The sequence below is a fragment of the Hemiscyllium ocellatum genome, chromosome 39 (genome assembly GCF_020745735.1).
Source record: "Hemiscyllium ocellatum isolate sHemOce1 chromosome 39, sHemOce1.pat.X.cur, whole genome shotgun sequence".
Lineage (NCBI taxonomy): Eukaryota > Metazoa > Chordata > Chondrichthyes > Orectolobiformes > Hemiscylliidae > Hemiscyllium > Hemiscyllium ocellatum.
In genome coordinates this window covers 24,947,531-24,966,204 of record NC_083439.1, presented here as the reverse complement: position 1 = coordinate 24,966,204, position 18,674 = coordinate 24,947,531, and the positions used below count along the sequence as shown (strand labels likewise).

General features: G+C 37.4%; 1 protein-coding gene across 2 annotated transcripts in view; it reads right to left on the bottom strand.

The window, feature by feature from the left end:
- Window positions 1-7,448: 7,448 nt before the first annotated feature.
- Window positions 7,449-18,674, bottom strand: part of lrrc28 (leucine rich repeat containing 28) — a 61,219-nt gene continuing 49,993 nt past the window's right edge. For both annotated transcript variants that reach the window (XM_060853151.1, XM_060853152.1), the window contains exons 9-10: window positions 13,875-14,034; window positions 7,449-10,663 (exon numbers count right to left, since the gene is read on the bottom strand). In XM_060853151.1, the coding sequence (XP_060709134.1) occupies window positions 10,591-10,663; window positions 13,875-14,034 (233 nt within the window). In that variant the 3' untranslated portion in view covers window positions 7,449-10,590. The remainder of the gene's footprint in view (window positions 10,664-13,874; window positions 14,035-18,674) is intronic.

Sequence of the window (18,674 nt, the reverse complement as noted above, 5' to 3'; positions counted from 1 at the left end):
GAAACGTCAGCAGCATGTTTTTTTGATGTATTGGTATATTCATTTCATTGACAAAATTACAATTTAATCCAATCATGCAAGGAAGTATTTTCAGAAATAACAATTTAAAAGGTTTAGCTTAAATCATTAATGCTTTTACGTAAATAGAAACATTGTTTTATTTTTGGCATCGAAATTATATAGCTGTTGATAATCATGTTTAGATCCCACACAAATCTCATGCCAAAGTTAACTTTCATTTGAGATTGGTTGCAAAAAATAAATTAATCAGCTGTAGTTAGGCAGTGGGCACATGCACATTTTAGGCTCTATATTAGAGTTCAAATGAGTATAAAGTCAATGTAAAAGCCATTTTATTATTCTCCACATAAATGTTGCAAAGAAAAAGCTTTGCTTTAACACTTGAAAACGGCACTCCCACGATGTTAAAATTATATATTTCAAAGTTAATGGGCAATACAAATTCTTAATAATTCTTCAAAAATTCTAATTCTGCTTAGAAGCAATTATGGAGATAGCACCTCTCCGGAAATATAATTTACCCAGTCACAAAAGGCAAGGTCCAACTCTGAGGTCAGATTTCTCCAGTTTCCTCATTTCCCCTCCCCCCACCTTGTCTCAGTCGGTTCCCTCAACTCAGCACCGCCCTCCTAACCTGCAATCTTCTTCCTGACCTCCCCGCCCCCACCCCACTCCGGCCTATCACCCTCACCTTGACCTCCTTCCACCTATCACATCTCTATCGCCCCTCCCCCAAGTCCCTCCTCCCTACCTTTTATCTTACTTGGCACACTCTCCTCATTCCTGATGAAGGGCTTATGCCCGAAACGTCGAATTTCCTATTTCTTGGATGCTGCCTAACCTGCTGTGCTTTAACCAGCAACACATTTTCAGCTGTGATCTCCAGCATCTGCAGACCTCATTTTTTACCCCAACTCTGAGGTCATAGACCATTCTAACCAGACCAATATTAACATTTATAAAAACCATCAGACATCGCTCAGCTAATACATCAAAAAAAATGCTGCTGACATTTTCATGGATATAAAAGCTACTTGCATTTAGATCGCTCATCCATTTATTCTATTACTTGCTACATTCAAAGTGCTGATCACTGATGGCTAGCAAAGTCAAGTACTGGATTTCAGAGGATCTTAGGGCAGAGGTGAGACAAAGGCCCACAAAGTGAGATTAGTGTGCTAGGAATTGGAGGTGGAATAACAAATCATAGCAAACACTTACAGCACGTGGTATTAGGATTGGTAGGTTAAAGGAGGTCCGAAAATTAACATTCCTTTTCTGCAACAGGCATGTGCTTTGCAAAAAACTGATAAGTTGTTGAAGCCTTTAATGCTTTATTTTATTGGATCCCTTTTATTTTTAATATCATTTCCAATCTTTTTACAGTCTTTAAAAAATCTCAACTAGACTTTCTTGTCCCATTTTAATTTTGCTCCATCGTCAGCTTTTTAATCTATGTTGTCTGATGTAGGTCAAGTTCTTGGCTTCCTTTAGTGGCAGCAGCTGGAGAAAAGGCTCAGCAAGACTTGGCAGGGAAGTAACCAAACACTGCCAGGATGATAGTGTAAAGTGTACACAGAGAGAGAGGAGGTGCAAGCAAGAGTCCATGTGGGAGCTTTTCCTCATTGTGACTACCCATGTATGGTACAATTTCTTGATTGAAGCCTAGGAGAAATTCAGGAGGCAGTGGTGGGGTGAAAAGGTATTGGAGGATAAATAAGTTATTAAAAATCTCAAACTGCACAAGCTCAGAATGAAAATTTGTCTCATCTAAGTTCTAAATGATAATATATGAGAAAGGTTAGGGCTAAAACCAAGACAGGAAATTCTAATCAGAGGAAAACTAAACATTTTTAAAAAGATTAATGCACATTGATGCATACAGATCCACGTAAGTTTTCTTTCCTGAGGGAGAAAATTTGAAAAGGGAATGAAAGTATGACTGATGTTTAAAAATAAGGTATTATTGCTTATGATGTGGTTTGGATTAAAAAGCCAAAACTTCTAACTCTGATTTTTCAGATTAGTCAAAAAAAAACTGCTTGTAAACGAAACTGCAATTGCCTGAAGTAAGGAAGTAAGATTTATGGAGCAAACATTTGATCATCTGCAAACTACCATCTTACTGAATTGCGGAACTGCTACCTTCCTTAAAATTACAATATGACAAGCTTAAATTAAAACACGTGGATCATTTAAACAAAAAACACACACTGATATTGCAGGACATTGTACTGAAGTAATAAGATGCAGGCATTGTACCTCCATCTTCCTAAATAGCACATTCAAAATCTGCCTTACAGCACAGATAAACAGGAAGCTACAAACAATCCAGGTTACCATGGGCTGCTTTGACGCACGTTAAAAGAGAAAGGTGATGGTTAACAAAGTGAATTAAAACCATAAATGGTCCCAAAATGCTAATTTATCTGTTCTTTCCATAAACCAAGAGTGACGATGTTAACTGTCCCCCTGTGCTGATTGTTTCAGGTTTTTCTATCTGCACTTTTGGTTTCAAGATCATAAAACTCTAAGATTTAGGAGCAAATGTAGGCCATTCAACCCACTGAGGCTGCTCTGTCATTCAATGAGATCATGGCTGATCTGCTAATCCCTCAATATCACTTTCCTACTTTGTCTCCATAATCCTTGATTCCCTTACTGATTAAAAAAAATCTATCCCAGCCTTGAAAATTGGTTTCTTTAATGATCATTTGTAAAAACAGTTTGCAGCATTTTAAAATTGCTTGTAGTTTTAAAAAAATAGCATAATATCCACAGCAATCAAATCTCGCAAATTAAAATCCTATTAATTAACACCAATAATCTTATTTGCAGCTTCAACACTGAGGGGTGAATCTATATATTATTGTCACATAGTTACAGTGAAAAGTATTGTTCTTCTACAATTCTTTCAATATATTTTGCTTTTGTGATTCTGTATCCCCTCCTACCTTAAATTATTTGTGCGTATATTGGCTTTCTAGTGGTGGGTGGGGAGAAAAAAAAATAGGCTACAAGACAGACAATAAAAGTGACAAAAATGACTTTTTTTCAAAAGGAACAGAGGTAACCCCTCGCTTTGAATCAAAACTTCTGGAAGTTGACTAAATCGACAATGCCTTTGCCCTGTTTCTTTCATAATCTAGGTAATTGCTCTTGGCAAGGTCCAGAAAGACTGCAATACAACCTTAAATGTAGCCTGCTTAATATGATTTTGGAGCATGAGTTTTAAAATGCTGCAGCTGTGTTTGTTGTAGCTCAGTGTCCATATATCACACATTACCGCAGAATGAGTCAGGCATTTAAAAAGCAGGTCAGAGTTATGTTCATTCTTATTAGATAATGAAAGAGTTACATAGATGGAGAAATCCACAGGATTTGTACTAAATCACAAGCAGCAAATTAGGTGGAAAGTACCAAACCGAGGCTGATGAATGGTTTAATGAGTAAAGGTATTGTTGGTATGCTTCTGGTTATGTGCAATGCAAGATTTTACACATATGAAAGTAGTTACTGTAATCATGAAAAGGAGGGTTTAGGCACTATTCAACTGTTGCTTTTGTTGGATTGTAGCCCATTTTATCACTGCCAAAACGTGTACTGCTGCTAGTAAAGCAACTGGAACAAGAACACGATCAGGACATTTTTAAAATATGCCAAGTAACTGATCTGTTTCACATGCTGTAAAAAGGGCCCTTCTCTCACGATTTGATTCTGACAATTTTCAATGGACATGCTTATATGCTCAGATTCCATTGGGAAGATAAGACTGTGATTCTAAGGCATCAAGAATTTACATTTCACTGTTCCCCAACATTTAATAAATGTAGAACTGTTTCCCCATGTCATGCTAATAATTGTGCTCTGCATAAATAGACGGCTGTTCTCTTCCGTTAGTGCAAGGAGCATGTTAAACTCAAAGTGAAGTTTATTTCACAAAGTGGTGCACAACTGTAAATGTTATAGGAGATATCTGTAACCTTACTCGTCCTTTTCTACAGAGACAGTTGGGGTCTGAAGGCCAAATACCACAAGACTATAAGTTGTAGAAGCAGAACTAGCCATTCAGTCCATCAAGGCAATTCTTCCACTCAATGAAATTACGGCAGATTTGATAATTCTCAACTCTATTTTCATGCTGGTTCTTCATAGAACACCTTTGATTTTCTTACTTATTACTAATCTGTATCTCAGCCTTGAACATTTAAGAACCCAGCTAACAATTAACATCTCTCTGCTATAAAAGAATTCCATAGATAGACTAGCCGCTGAGAAGAAATTTCTCCTCTTCTTGAATGGACCACCCTTTCCTGAGATTATATCCTCTGATTCTAGGCTTTCCCATTAGGGAAAGCTCAGTGTACCCTGTCAAGCAACCTAAAAATCTTGTATGTTTCAACAAGGGTTTCTCTCATTCTTCTGAAATCCATTGAGTACAGATCCAAATTACTTGACATCTCCATTCCAGGGATCAATGTAACAAACTTTCGCGGGACTGCTTCCAATGCAACTCGCACCCTGTATACTTTTAGCAAGACTTCCCTGTTTTAACTTCTTATGTCAGTCCTGCCATCGCAGGAATCAGTCTGGTAACACTTTGCTGCATTTCATCCAAAGCCAGAACTTCCTTCTTTAGATATATGAATCAGAACTGCACAGTGCTCGGAGTGTGGTCTCACCATGGCCCTGTACAAATGAGTATGCTCCTGTACTTGAATCCCTTCAGCATGATAGCCAACATACCATTTGCTTGCTTCACAATCTTCTATCATGAAGACTGATGCAAAGTATCTATTAAACTCCTTAGCCAATACCAGTTCTGGAATTTATATATGAAGGAACTGAAACTAACATGATCATTCTAAAGACACAAGCTAAATTTGTTTCATATTTCATTCCAGGACACTCAATCCTGTTGCTAAAAATTCTGTGTTTTATGATTCTGCTCCACAACCATCTGATGAAGAAACAGCGCTTCGAAAGCTAGTGCTTCCAAATAAACCTGTTGGACTATAACCTGGTGTTGTGAGATTTTTAACTTTGCCATTACCTCATTACCAATTATTATTTCCCCAGCACCTCTCTCAATCTTTGAGGGCTTACATTCATCCTAGTCTGAAAAAAATATTACTTGCTAGCTTTCCTTCAAAGTTTTTTCTATTAGATGTTTTTATCTTTGACATTTTGTTTCCCAATTTGACGCTATGCATAATTCCCTGGTTAACCATGTTTGGCTTATCCTTTCCTAGAATTATTCTCAAGCACTGGGATGTGTCTTTGTTGTGAGTCATGATCTATTGGCGTAAACATCTGCAACTGTTCAGCAACCACCTCCTTCCCCAGCCAACTCCAGTCAGCTCTGCCTCAACCCTTTGTAATAATTCTTATTTAAGCACTGTTGTTTCCAACCCATGTTTCTTGCTCTCAAACTGATGCTGAATTCTGCCATGCAATGGTCACTGTTTCCGAAGAGATATTTTACTTTGAGATCTTTTATTAAACCTGCCGCATTAGACATTAACCTAACCATAACAGCCTGATCCCTGCTTGGATCCATATGACCATGTTCTGAGGAACTACCTTACTATACTATCAATACTAACTCATTTCTATATTTGCTATTTTACCTTTTCTAAATCCATATGAAATTTAAACTCACCCATGATTAATACAGTATCCTTTTAAAATGCCTTTCTTATCTGCTGATTTTGAACTGTAAAGCTGCTGTTAGACCATTACTAAGTGTCGTCATCTTAGTTTCCTTACTCCGTCCACTTGGACTCTATACATCTGGTCCAAGATTATTTCTTGCATTCATACTACTTCCACCTTGTACACCAACATTCCACTTGGACTGCCCCACCACCATGTCCTTTCGAAAAGTCACATAACCCTGAATATTTCATTAACAGTATCTCCATAATGGCAATATGATCATACGTACTACACTGGACATGCACCCAATAATTCATTTGTTTTGTTCTGACCAATGTGCATTTACATACAGGATAATTAATTTTGTCTTAACTTTTTTTCCCACTGTTTTTGACCTTATTTTCTTTTCTTAATCTTTATACATCATGTCCTTGTTAGCTTGTGTGTCAATACCTAAATAGCTGCGCTGTAATGCTGCCATTTCTTTTCGTTCTGTAAGCCTACGTACCACCACTCCAGAACATAGACACTTTCCACTGCAAAAAAAATTACTTTTGCTTTCTCTGCAGTCCTAGTTAATCCAATCATCAGGACACTGGTCCCAGAACAGTTCAGGAGAAGCCTATCCCACTGAAACCTCTTTAACCCCAGTACTGATTCCAGGACCCATTCCTCCCACACACTAATCTTTGAGCTGCAAGTTTCACCCCTTGACTTTATTTACCTTATGCTACATTGCCCAGGGCCTAGGCAGTTATCCTGAGATCATTACCTTGCAGGTCGTGCTTTTTAACTTAGCTCCTGTGCTTTTTTAGTAGAACCTCCTTGCTAATCCTATCAGTGTAATTGCTAGAGGGTGGAGGGAATGAATTGAACAGTTACTTGATAATGTTAAAACCACTGAGGCGTCTTGTAGTGGTATAACACCACAGACTATTCAAGATCATTGATCAGAGGACCCCAAACAAAATGTCCCCTCACAGCCGTAAAGAATATAAAAACAAAGAAATAATGGAGGCCTAATGCAGACAAGTAAGGGCCTTTACATCTTCTGAGCTTATATGACAATTCAGTATGTACATATACATATCATACAATGACTATCAATTCAGCTGTTATTGTACAACAGATTAACCTCTGGATCAATAAAGTAAAACAGCAGAAAAGATTAATCACAAGAAAGTTATGACAATTGCCTAGGCAGCCAGCTTTGTGCATCGACACAAAAAAAAGATAAAATTGATTTTTTAACAGGGCAGACTCTTCAACTACTGATCAACATTTCAATACAGCTAATGTTAATATTAAAATGAAAAATATACAATTTGTTTCGGTTTATAACGAGCATGGATCATGACGAGGGTTGTTCCTATGCCTGATGATTAGTCCAATGTGTATCATGGGCAGGGCAGCAAAACATTGAGTTTTAAGTTAATGACAGGGCAAGGCAGAGTTAAGATTCTTCCTGCCACAAAATTATATATAGATATTTTAACACCTAAAATCTATTAAAATTTTAGGCAGCGATAAATGTCAATGATATCAGTGAGATTTTGAAAAGAAAATACCACTGAAAGCACAGTCACGTCTGAGTTGGCTGTGAAGCCTAATACCATTCGCCCTGTACTTCTGTACATGGTGAACACAACTTCAATTTTAAAAAGCTTGATGAGAAATATCACAGTAATATCTTATAATTTAAAGAATATTAACACGTTGTTAACTGATAATACAAAAAGCTGCAAACAGAATGCACATTGTGAAAACCATAACATTACAAAAATTTATTGAAAAATCCTGCATCACACTGAAGAACAAGTAGTTATACAGTTACCAACTTTAGTGAGTTTTGAGAATTTTTGTAGCTCAGCTTGAGGTTCTGGGTGTAGGTTTGCTCACTGTGCTGGAAGGTTCTTTTTCAGACATTTCCTCACCACACCAACCGGAACTCTATCAAGAAACACATTGACTTGGACTCATTTATCACCTCCTGAGAAAAAGAACAGGAAATGACATCACCAACCCAAAGAAACCCAATCATATAAATAGAAAGGAGGAAACATCAGCAGCGCTACGTCCGGAGACTCACTGAAGATGTTACCTAGTATGGTGACGAAATGTCTGAAAACGAACCTTCCAATCAGCGAGCAAACCTACATCCAGTGACCAACTTTATATTTTATAAAACCTGACAGCTTCTCATGTGAAAGTGATACTCAATTTCCTTTAATCCTTAATCATAAACTGAAAAAAAGCAGCAATTCATTTTTAACTAATACTGATTTTGATCAGGTCTCTTGACTGATTAACTGATCATGATTCAAGACTGACAGTATAATTGTAATTTTCTCAGTTGATGCCTGCATTTTGGCTCAGTTCCAAATGATTGTCCCGACCTGCCTCTTGTATATTTGGTGTAGTCACAGGAACTCAAGAACTGGAGCTTCTCACAGCCACCAGTACTTGATTCAGCCCTTGGTATACTGCAACTATGGAGTGTCTTACGTTAGAGAGAATAAAATAGTGATATATGGAATTAGGAGGTCACCACTTACTGAAGCTATGTGAAAAATGACAGCAATTACAATCCAGAAACTGGGGATCATTAACTGGATGAGGCAAGATAGATACTTTCAATCACAGACACCAACAGGTATGAGTCAAAACATACAACTTGAAGGTAAAAAGGCATTTCTTCTGAGTTCCAAACTGGAACATGATCCATGTAAGCAATTTAAATGTGCACTAATTAACCCCAAGAATTTATAAACAATTATAACAACCTGCATTCTTATTTAGTCAGTGGTCTTCAGAGACAGATCTGTTCAGCACAGGTATTACCATACTCTGCATGTCCCAGTTGCTATATGGACATGTATGTGACAAGGAGCAGGGTATTCACTCCCTCAAGCCTGCTCCACCATTTAAAAAGATCACGGTTGACCTGATTGCGACTTCAGCCCCTCATTCCTATGTACTCCTAATTTTGTCTGATTCCTTTGTCAGTTAATCTACCTCAGCCTTAAAACTAGTGAACACTTTCAACAATGGCAAGGCAATGGTTAGCACTGCTGCCTCACAATGCCAGCCTTAGGTGTCTGTGTGGGTCACCAATGAGTGCTCCAGTTTCCTCCCACACTCCAAAGATGTGCAAGTTGGGTGGATTGGCTGTGCTTAAAAATTGCCCTGTTGTGTCCAGGGATGTGCCAGCTAGGTGGGTTAGTTATGCTTTTCAGTCCTTAGTATCTTAAATTTCAAACAAATAAACTTTAATTCTTCTAACTCCACCGCAGTCCACATGCTGTGGGTTGACCCACAACACTGTTAAGGAGGGAATGCCAGGATTTTGATCTAGCAAAGTGAAGGAAGGGCAATATATTTCCAAGTTAGGATGGTGATTGCTTGGAGGGGAACTTGCAGGTGGTGGTGTTCCCAAGGACCTTCTTTCCTTGTCCTTCTATATGGAAGAGATCATGGGTTTGGAAGGTACCAACTAAGGAACTCGGGTGAATTTCTGAAATGCATCCTGCAATGAATTTAATGAGGCAGTGAATTTAAGTTGGTGAATGGGGTGTCGATAAGTGACTGCTTTGTATTGCACGGTGTGAAGTTTCTCGAGCGCTGTGGGAGCCTCAGTCACCCAGGTAAGTAGAAAGCATTCTATCACATTCCTGGCTTGTGCCTTGTCAATGGTGGACAGGCTCTGGGGAGTGACTATCTACGTTATAGGATTCAGAATTTCCAGCCTCTAATTACTCTTGTAGCTACAATATTTACACAGCTGGCTCAGTTCAGTTCCTGGTCAACAGTAACCTCCTGGATATTGGAAATGGGAAATTCAATGATGGTAATACCTCTAATGTTCAAGAAGATATTGCTAGATGCTTTCTTGTTGGAGATGGTCATTGTCTTGTTAGGTTTTAGCTTTGGCAACAGTGGCTGGTTTTTCACTATATTATTGGGTCAATTTGAGAATCCCTTATTGCTGTTATGCATAAAATGAATTTGATTTTCACAAATGAGCGAACAAATCTAAGACCTAAGTCTAAAATCTAAGTCTCTATGAATTTGTAAAACACCATGTATTGTATTTAAACAAAGCCACTGAAGCAAAAAGTGTTTACACACCATACTGATATCCCATTCGACGCGACCATTTAATATGCAAGTAGTAACTTCCATGTGATCACCTTACTGCATAAGAAATGATGTAACGTTAGTGTTTAAAGAAAAAAATCTCTGTATTTCAATCAGTATTTTCTATGACTCAGCTAAAAATACTATGATAAACTACATAGCTACACATACATATACGTATAGAAAATCAGCAGAGTTGGATAACCTATTATTTAAAGCAGACCTCCACCTAAACACGTACTGTGCAACTGTCATCAGACAAACTGCTTGTAACTGATTATATCATTATATTTTATTTGATGGCTTATTACCAAATGATTACTGCTTTTTTTTGACAAATAAAAGAGAATGACAATAATGGAAATACATATCATAGAATTAAGCAGTTCACAAAGTTTGCTTTGACTTTCAAGTAGTTATGCCAAATGAGCTTCTTTTTTTCTTAGTTTGTAGGTTCTCCCCCTTGAGCTTACATTACACTTCGTTGTTCAGGTTACAGACTTAAAGTACGTCACCATTTGACATTTATAAATGACAGATATCTTCACTGGAAATAAACAATTTCCCACAGGTGTGATTCATAATAGTTTTTGGTACGAACAGCAAAGAATCATAATCTGTAGAAACTTTTCTTACAGCATGTTGTAATCTTGCAACTATATTCTGAGGTGGGATGAAAGTTAACCAACAGACTCTCTTTCAGAACCTTGCCTTTCAACGCAGCCTTCCCACCTCCCAACGTGTCCACCAAGTTATTCTTTGCCATGAGATCTATCAGCTAAGCAAGTCAAAAACCTGCAGACATTTGATGGAGCAGCAGTATGCTACAAAGCTCATTTTCGTCCTCCTATAAAGAGAGAAAAATTATAATTTTGATATTCACAAGAAATATTTCGATTAAATAAGATTTAATTCTCAGTCAACAACTACAGCTTATACTTGTGCGGGTTTGTTTTGCTTCCAGAATTACTGAGTACAATTCACTATCCTAAAAATAAATTGTTTTCATTCAGTACTGCTTGTACCAGAGTTAATATTGTTGCCCATTTTATGCTCTAACATTTGTAAATCAACCACTTCAAATTTTATTTCCCCAATTTCATCTCAAAAATATTTAATACTTCTCTTCAGCAATGGACTATAAATGTGGCAGTGGAAGATCATGAATGATTGCAATGGTATCAAATAGATGCAAAGTTGGTAAATACAGTGTGGCAATACATGAATCACACACACTAGGAATGTCTTAGAATTGATTTTTAAAAAAATGGTTGAACGAGAGTAGTATGGAGTTTGCAGCTGCTCCTGAGTTTCATGCATTTGTTTGTGGAATTCGTATATAGTTATTATCCAGCAGAAGCAGAAAATTTTTATTAATTTTTTTCTCACACGGAATTTGTGGGCGAGGCCTCCACATTTTTGTCAAGTGTCGATCTAGAAAGGGATACTTTTTCTGTTTAAAATTTTAGTTTAAAAAAAGTGAGAATTTTTTTTAAATCAACACAAAGGAGGAGAGATTGTTCTTTACAATGGGCTTGTGGGAGAAGCCTGTCCACGTGTTTGTTCAACTGCTGTGGAGAGATTTTATTTTGTTTATCTAAAGATTTGAAACTTGACTGATAGAGGACTTGAGGAGGAGGCTTTTTTTATCGGTTGATTTTTAAGTGCTTGATTTTTTTTTAAGGTTTTAATTTTTTTTAACTTTTGCATACTTATGATTAAAATCTGTGGGTAAGGAGGTTGTTTTTTAATGTAGGTGTTTATAAGAGCTTCTTTTGAAACTTAATGTCACTTCGGGCATTCAACAGACAGAGTGTAATGGTTAGTAGATTTAGAAAGGATGGTTACACAGCAGGATCAGTCAGATAGATACCTGAGAAAGGTAAGAAAGTGGCTCAGAAGTCTCCTGTGGCTATTTCTCTCCTAAACATATATTCTGTCGTGACTACTGATGAAGGGGATAACCTCTCAGAGGAAAATAGAAGTGGCAGTCAGACCTTATCACTATGAATAAATCTTGTGTTACGCAGGGTTTGTCAAGATTTAAAAGAATAGGTGTCATAGGGGACTCTCCTGTCAGGGGCACAGAAACTTTACAAAGTAGATCTCTCTGGTTTATTCCTGGTGTCACATTCGAACGAGAGTAGGAATAAAAAGATAGGGCAGATAAATCTATGGCTGAAGGGATGGTACAGTGTGCAAAGATTCAGAATTTTGGATTATTAGGATCTCTTCTTGAGCTGAAAATGGATGGGTTTTACCTAAATTGGAAAGGGACCAATATTCTGGCAAGCAGATTTGCTAGTTCTGTTTTGAGTGCCTTTAAACTAGCAAAGAGGGGATGGTGCAAGGTTCCCATGTAGCAGTAAAAATAGTAAGACAGATTTGGATAATTCTGAATTAGAAAAGAGCAAGTTAATTAGAAAAGGCAGACAAGAGTAAGTCAGAGAATGAGGTAATTGATGAATTAAACTGCATTTATTTCAATGCAAAGGGTCTTACAGGTAAGGTTGATGAACCCAAAGCATTTATGGGAACATGGGACTAGGGCATCATAGCTATTTCAGAAACTTGGTTAAGGGAACTATAGGACTGGCAGCTCAATGTTCCATGTTTTAGATGCATCAGAAAGGATAGAAAGGGAAGCAAAACAGGAGGGATAACAGTGTTTTTGATGAAGGAAAATGTTACTACCGTAATGAGAGACAATGTGGGATTGTCCGGTGAAATTACGTGGGTATAATTTAAAAATAAGAAAGGGACGACCACCTTGATGGGATTGTAATTATAGGCCCCTCCAACAGTCAGGCACAAACAGAGGAGCAAATATGTAAAGAGACCTCAGATGTATGTAAGCATAATAGAGTTGTAATTGTAGAGGAGTTTAATTTTCCAAACATTGATTGCGACTACTATAATGTTAAAGGCTTGGATGATGAGAAATTCGTTAAATATGTTCAATATTTAAATGTACCTACTAGAAAATGAGCAAAATTGACCTTCTCTTGGGAAATAAGGCAGAGTAAACTGACAGAAGTGTTAGCAGGAAACACTTTGGGACTAGTCATCATGATTCTATTAGTTTTAAAATGTTATTGAAAAGCATAAACCTCTCATTCAAGTTAAAGTTCTTAATTGCAGCAAGGCAAATTTTAATGGTATGGAACAAGAAATTTCAAAAGTTGATTACAATAGACTTGTTTGCAAATAAAGGGATGACTGACAAGTGGGAGACTTTCAAAAGTGTAATAATGAGAGTACAGAGGCATTATGTCCGTTAGAGTGAAGCGCAAGGCTATTAAGAGTAGGGAACAATGGACAAATAAAGATATTGAGATTCTCGTCAAGAGTAAGAGAATATTAGATATAGACCACTAGGATCAAAGTAAACTTGTGAAGACTATGAAGAGAGTAGGGGTATTCTTAAGAGGGAAAGCAGGAGGAGAAAGACAGGATATGAAATAGCCTTGGCAGATAAGGTTAAAGATTAACAGCAAAGGAACGATAGAGAGAATACAGCCTCTTAAAGATCAACGAGGCATTGATTGTTCTGAATTTTCTTTGCTATGCACCCTGCTTATCTCTGCACAATAACATTACTGTTTTTGTTGTGTGACTACGAACATACTATCTTAAAAGGAATAGCCTGTGAGCAGCCTACACCTAAGGGAATACTGGTAGCAAGACCTTCAAAGCTTACAAATATAGTGTACTCAAATGTTCATCACAAAGAGAACGTGAGTTATCTTCACAAGTGCTCCTGAAGCATGCATCAGGCCTCATCAGATACCATATCTCTACAATGATTAATTCAAACTATAGAATATCTGAGTAACAAATGCAAAAGTGTAAAACATCAGTAAAATAATTCTCCGGAGTTTATGGGAAAATAAGTGATTGTTCTGCTTTTGGCTCAGAACATTTGCACATTTGATGCAATCTAATAAGCTAATCAAATAAAAGAAAACGTGTGCTTCCTTTTTAGCAGTTAATGGATTCCTGTTAAATGAAAGTCTCAAATGGACACACAAACACAAGATCAATTTATTTATAATTACCCATTATACAAGGCAGCCATTGGGGTCTCTGTCAAAGGGAAACACTTAGGATAGACGATGGTAAACATTGGCTGGCTGCAGTGATGACAATGTCCCAGAGGGTACAATAGTAACTTGCACAGATTCCTAGGTAATGAGTTTGGGGATAGGAGATCCAGACCTACAGGGGAACATAACATGTAAATGGCTTCACAACAAACATCCTATTATTGCAGTTTAATCTTTGTAAAGCTAAGTCATACTTGTACAAAGTTTACTGCTTTGATCTAAACTTGCTTATGTAATTCTGCATAAATCAGAACTGCAGCAGATGGGAATAGATGGCTTCAATCATGGTATTACTTTACAGGTGCTTTTGTTAGGGCAAGTACAGAAGAGAGGGGATAATAACAGGCATTTTGTTATTTTCACTGTATTTGTTTTTCTTCCTTCAGGTGTGCTCACACCACAAATCAATTCTTTACTCAAAGAGCAGGTGGAGTCATTACTCATTATCTGCCAAACTGGTCATAAATCGGTTATCATTACAAGATACTAAAAGAAGATGGTGTTCATTTACCTTCCTTATGCCAACTTATTTTTGGCAGATGTTGCTCAGAGCCTGCCCTTGCTGCACAAGAGGATATCCCCAGGCTATGGGAGTCCAAAACTAGAGGTCATAGGTTTAAGGTGAGACAGGAAAGATTTAAAAGGGAGCTAAGGGGTAATTTTTTCATGCAGAGAGTGGTGCGTGTATGAAACAAGCTGCTGGAGGAAGTGGAGGAGGCTGGTACAATTGCAACATTTGGAAGGCATCTGCATGAGTAGATGAATATGAAGGGTTGAGAGGAATATGGGCCAAATGCTGGCAAATGGTACAAGATCAGTTGAGGATATCTGCTTAGCATGGATGAGTTGGACCGAAGCATCTGTTTCTGTGCGGTAACACTTTATGACCACTAACTTCACATTCAATCATTCTGTAGCTCATGCCAGAACACCAGTACACAACAATACAGCATAGATTTCTTTAAAATCAGAATCTGGATAGAAAACAATTAAACTTTGCCAAATTATCAATAACTTGAAGGATGGTGAATGTGTAAAATTATAAGCACACATGTTTTGTTCAAGCTTCCTCTAAGGCCAAATTCACATATAAAAGGGAAAATCTAGCTTGACCAGCCTTTTGAATATTCTGATGAGATCAGAAATGATTAACAGTAAAGCATTAGCTACAAGTTTTGGATTTCTAAAACGTTTTCAATAATATACTCCATAATTAACTAATGGATAAGGTCGACATGAAACGTTAACTCTGATTTCTCTCTCTTCTTACATGCTGTCAGATCTCCTGAGTTTCTCCAGCACTTCCAACTCCACTTTCTCCAAAAACTGGCAGAATGGATTGTTGCCACAAATTCTGTTGCATGAATCGACCCTCTATGCAAGATGGTCCCATTTTAAAATATATTCGGTATATTAATTGACAGCACCAACTTTCTGCCTCAACGTACCCTTCTTGCTTTAATAGACAGATTCTATTTTTCACCCTACGTTTTACATACTTTAAAACACGGGTACTCTGCATCAGATGCCCAACTTCAATGGTTCACTTTTAAACTTAGCATATAAATACACTCCGATCATAAGAGTCATAGATGAACAGCATTCACCTGATGAAGGAGCGATGCTCCAAAAGCTAGTATGCTTCCAATTAAACCTGTTGGACTATAACCTGGTGTTGTGTGATTTTTAACTTTGTACATCCCAGTCCAACACCGGCATCTCCAAATCATGACTTTTTGAATGTTGTAACTGTACCAACCTCAACCACTTCCTCTGGCAGCTCATTCCATTCACAGACCACCATCTGCGTTAGAAAGTTGCCCCTTACGTCCCTTTTAAATCTTTCCCCTTTCACCTTAAACCCATGGCTTCAAAGATCAACTTTTTGTTTTGGGGGTGAGGGAAAAGGAAAATAGTTGTTGGAATCTCAATACTGGGGAGAAGTGCAATGAATTACAGGAAAACATTAATAAACACTCAGAGTGGACAGATAGTTGACAAATAAAGTTCAACACATATAACAGCAAGATAATTGATTTTAGAAGAAGAATATGGAAGTTTCTCATTACATTAAAGGTGCATGTCTACATCAGTTCAAGGAACAAAAGGATTTCGGACCACAAATACATCAAAAGCTGTGCCAAGGTTAGCAAGGCCATAAAAAGAACAAACGAAGTACTAGCTTTTATTTCTAGAAAGACGGAAGTGAAAAGTAGGATAGTTATGCTAAACATGTACCAAACCTCATTTAGACCACACTTAACCTTTTCTGGTTTCCATATGATGGAAAAGATATTTAGGGGAGACAATGGCACAGCGGTAAAGGAACTGAATGATTAATCCAGAGGCTAGATCAGAGTGGTGCTGGAAAAGCACAGCAGGCCCTCTGATAAATCCAGAGGGGCAGGCTAATACTCTGGGATCATGAATTCAATTCCCAACATAGCAGCTGTGGAATTTAAATTCATACATGGTAGAAGGGAATAAGTGGTTAAGAGTTAGGCTTAGATGAGATGAGGCTAAAGTGGACTTAGTTGTTGTTGAAAATGTGTTGCTGGTTAAAGCACAGCAGGTTAGACAGCATCCAAGTTAGGCAGCATTAGTTGTTGTTGTCAGCACTAATGAGTATGAATGTCCACCTAGGAAATTCCAGTTACTGGCCATGGGTTCTATGGGTCCTTGTGTGATTGAGGAGCCTGATCCTAAAGTCGATGTTGCTCGGAGGTGGAGTTGATCTTTGGCCTCAGGATCACTAGCATTCCTTCCTCAGGTTACTTTTTCATATTCCCTCTTGCTGATGGGTGTTCGCATACAGGAGCTTCCTCCAAGTTGGTTTCTTCAGAATGAGAGTTGCCCAGGCATTAATGTCTACTTTTAATTCTTCAGGTAAACCTTTAGGGAGTCTTTGAAGTGCTTCCTTGGTCCTCTTCTCATTCGAATGCCTTCCTTGATCTGGATGAAGAGCAGTATAAACACCAACATAGGCAAGTTGAGCCAAATGGTCCATTTCCATGTATGAATTTAAATTCCACAGCTGCTATGTTGGGAATTGAATTCATGATCCCAGAGTATTAGCCTGGCCCTCTGGATTAATCAGGGCTTATGCCCGAAACGTCAATTTCGCTGCACTTTGGATGCTGCCTGAACTGCTGTGCTCTTCCAGCACCACTAATCCAGAATCTGGTTTCCAGCATCTGGAGTCATTGTTTTTACCTAATCAGAGGGCCTGCTGTGCTTTTCCAGCACCACTCTGATCTAGCCTCTGGATTAATCATTCAGTTCCTTTACTGCTGTGCCATTGTCTCCCCTAAATATCTTTTCCATCATATGGAAACCAGAAAAAGTTAAGTAAACATTACTAAGCAATTAAAAGAAAGCAGTGGGCACTACTAGGCCAATGAAAATGTAGGAGATACTTTTCAGGTTCACCTGCTAGCACTTCAAATATATACTATGCATTGCTCAATGCTTTGCATATGTAGAGTATACATGCATAAAATGATGTGCTCTTCACCCATTGCAGATTAAACAAATAAATCTGTGTCCTGTAAAGTTTTGTGCATTTAGGCTTATAGCTTTGACAAATAATCAAATTTACAAACAGATTCATCCAGATTACAAAGCAAAGAAAAATCAGTACAAGGTAAACAATATACAAATTACATTTGAATAATAAAAATACTTTAAAATATACAGAACATGGCAAATTCAGAAAATGTGTAATATTTGAAATGTGACAGTGTAAATTTCTGTCTACCACTTAAAAAGCATACAGCAACAAAAACATTAATTTATCATGGGTCGAAAAAGGTCTGCACAAACACAACATATCAAAACCACATCTGCAGGCTTTTAACTGGCCTACTGACAAATCAAACTTCTAATCGCCAATTTAAATTAATTTCATTAATTCACTCATCAATTGTCTATCAGTTGTAAAAGGTCACAATTAACAAATATATGAATATTTTTTATATTTGGTTTAGCACTCTTATCTGTGTAATCAGTGCACCATCTTAGTTACCACAAACAATCCAATGGGAGATTTAGCATTGTATTCTATAGGAATGTGTACTTGGCGATCTACCACATTTCAGACATAATGCACTACAACTCATATCTCTAACTTTAAATATGGCCTAAACTTCTTCCACATGACTGGCCGATAAAAAAACCTGTTTAATGTGATTCAAATGTATTAATTATAACTTGTCAAATTTCTAAGAGCAAATGCGATTCAACAAATCAAACAGCCTTAAAATAATCAGCCACATAACTCTCCAGCCCAATCTTGACACTTGTGAAAAGGATTAAAAAAAAAGTTATTGCTACACGAGAAAGATCACAACTAAGTATATTCTTAATTTCTTAGAAACCATTCATATCAGTACCTCTAGAGACATTGCTTCCAAACTTTTATGGAAATAGTTATCTCTTCCCCACCTTCACACTGTAATAGTTCAATATTCAACTTGCAACAAATGGTGATGGAACTGTGCTATTTGCACAGTTATGAAATTGTACATTTAAAATCAAATAATGCAATTGCTTGAAATTAATTAATTGCTTCAAAATGCATAAATGTTGTCATACCAATTCAGTTTGCACTGCTGGTGCTTGCTTTGCTAATACAAATCTGCAACAACTCACATAACATATAAATCCCTTAAGGTAAGAAAAGATAGCAAATATGTCAAAGGAGGTTTTGAACAAAATTTGACAAAGCCACAAAGTATTCAGGCAGGTAATCAA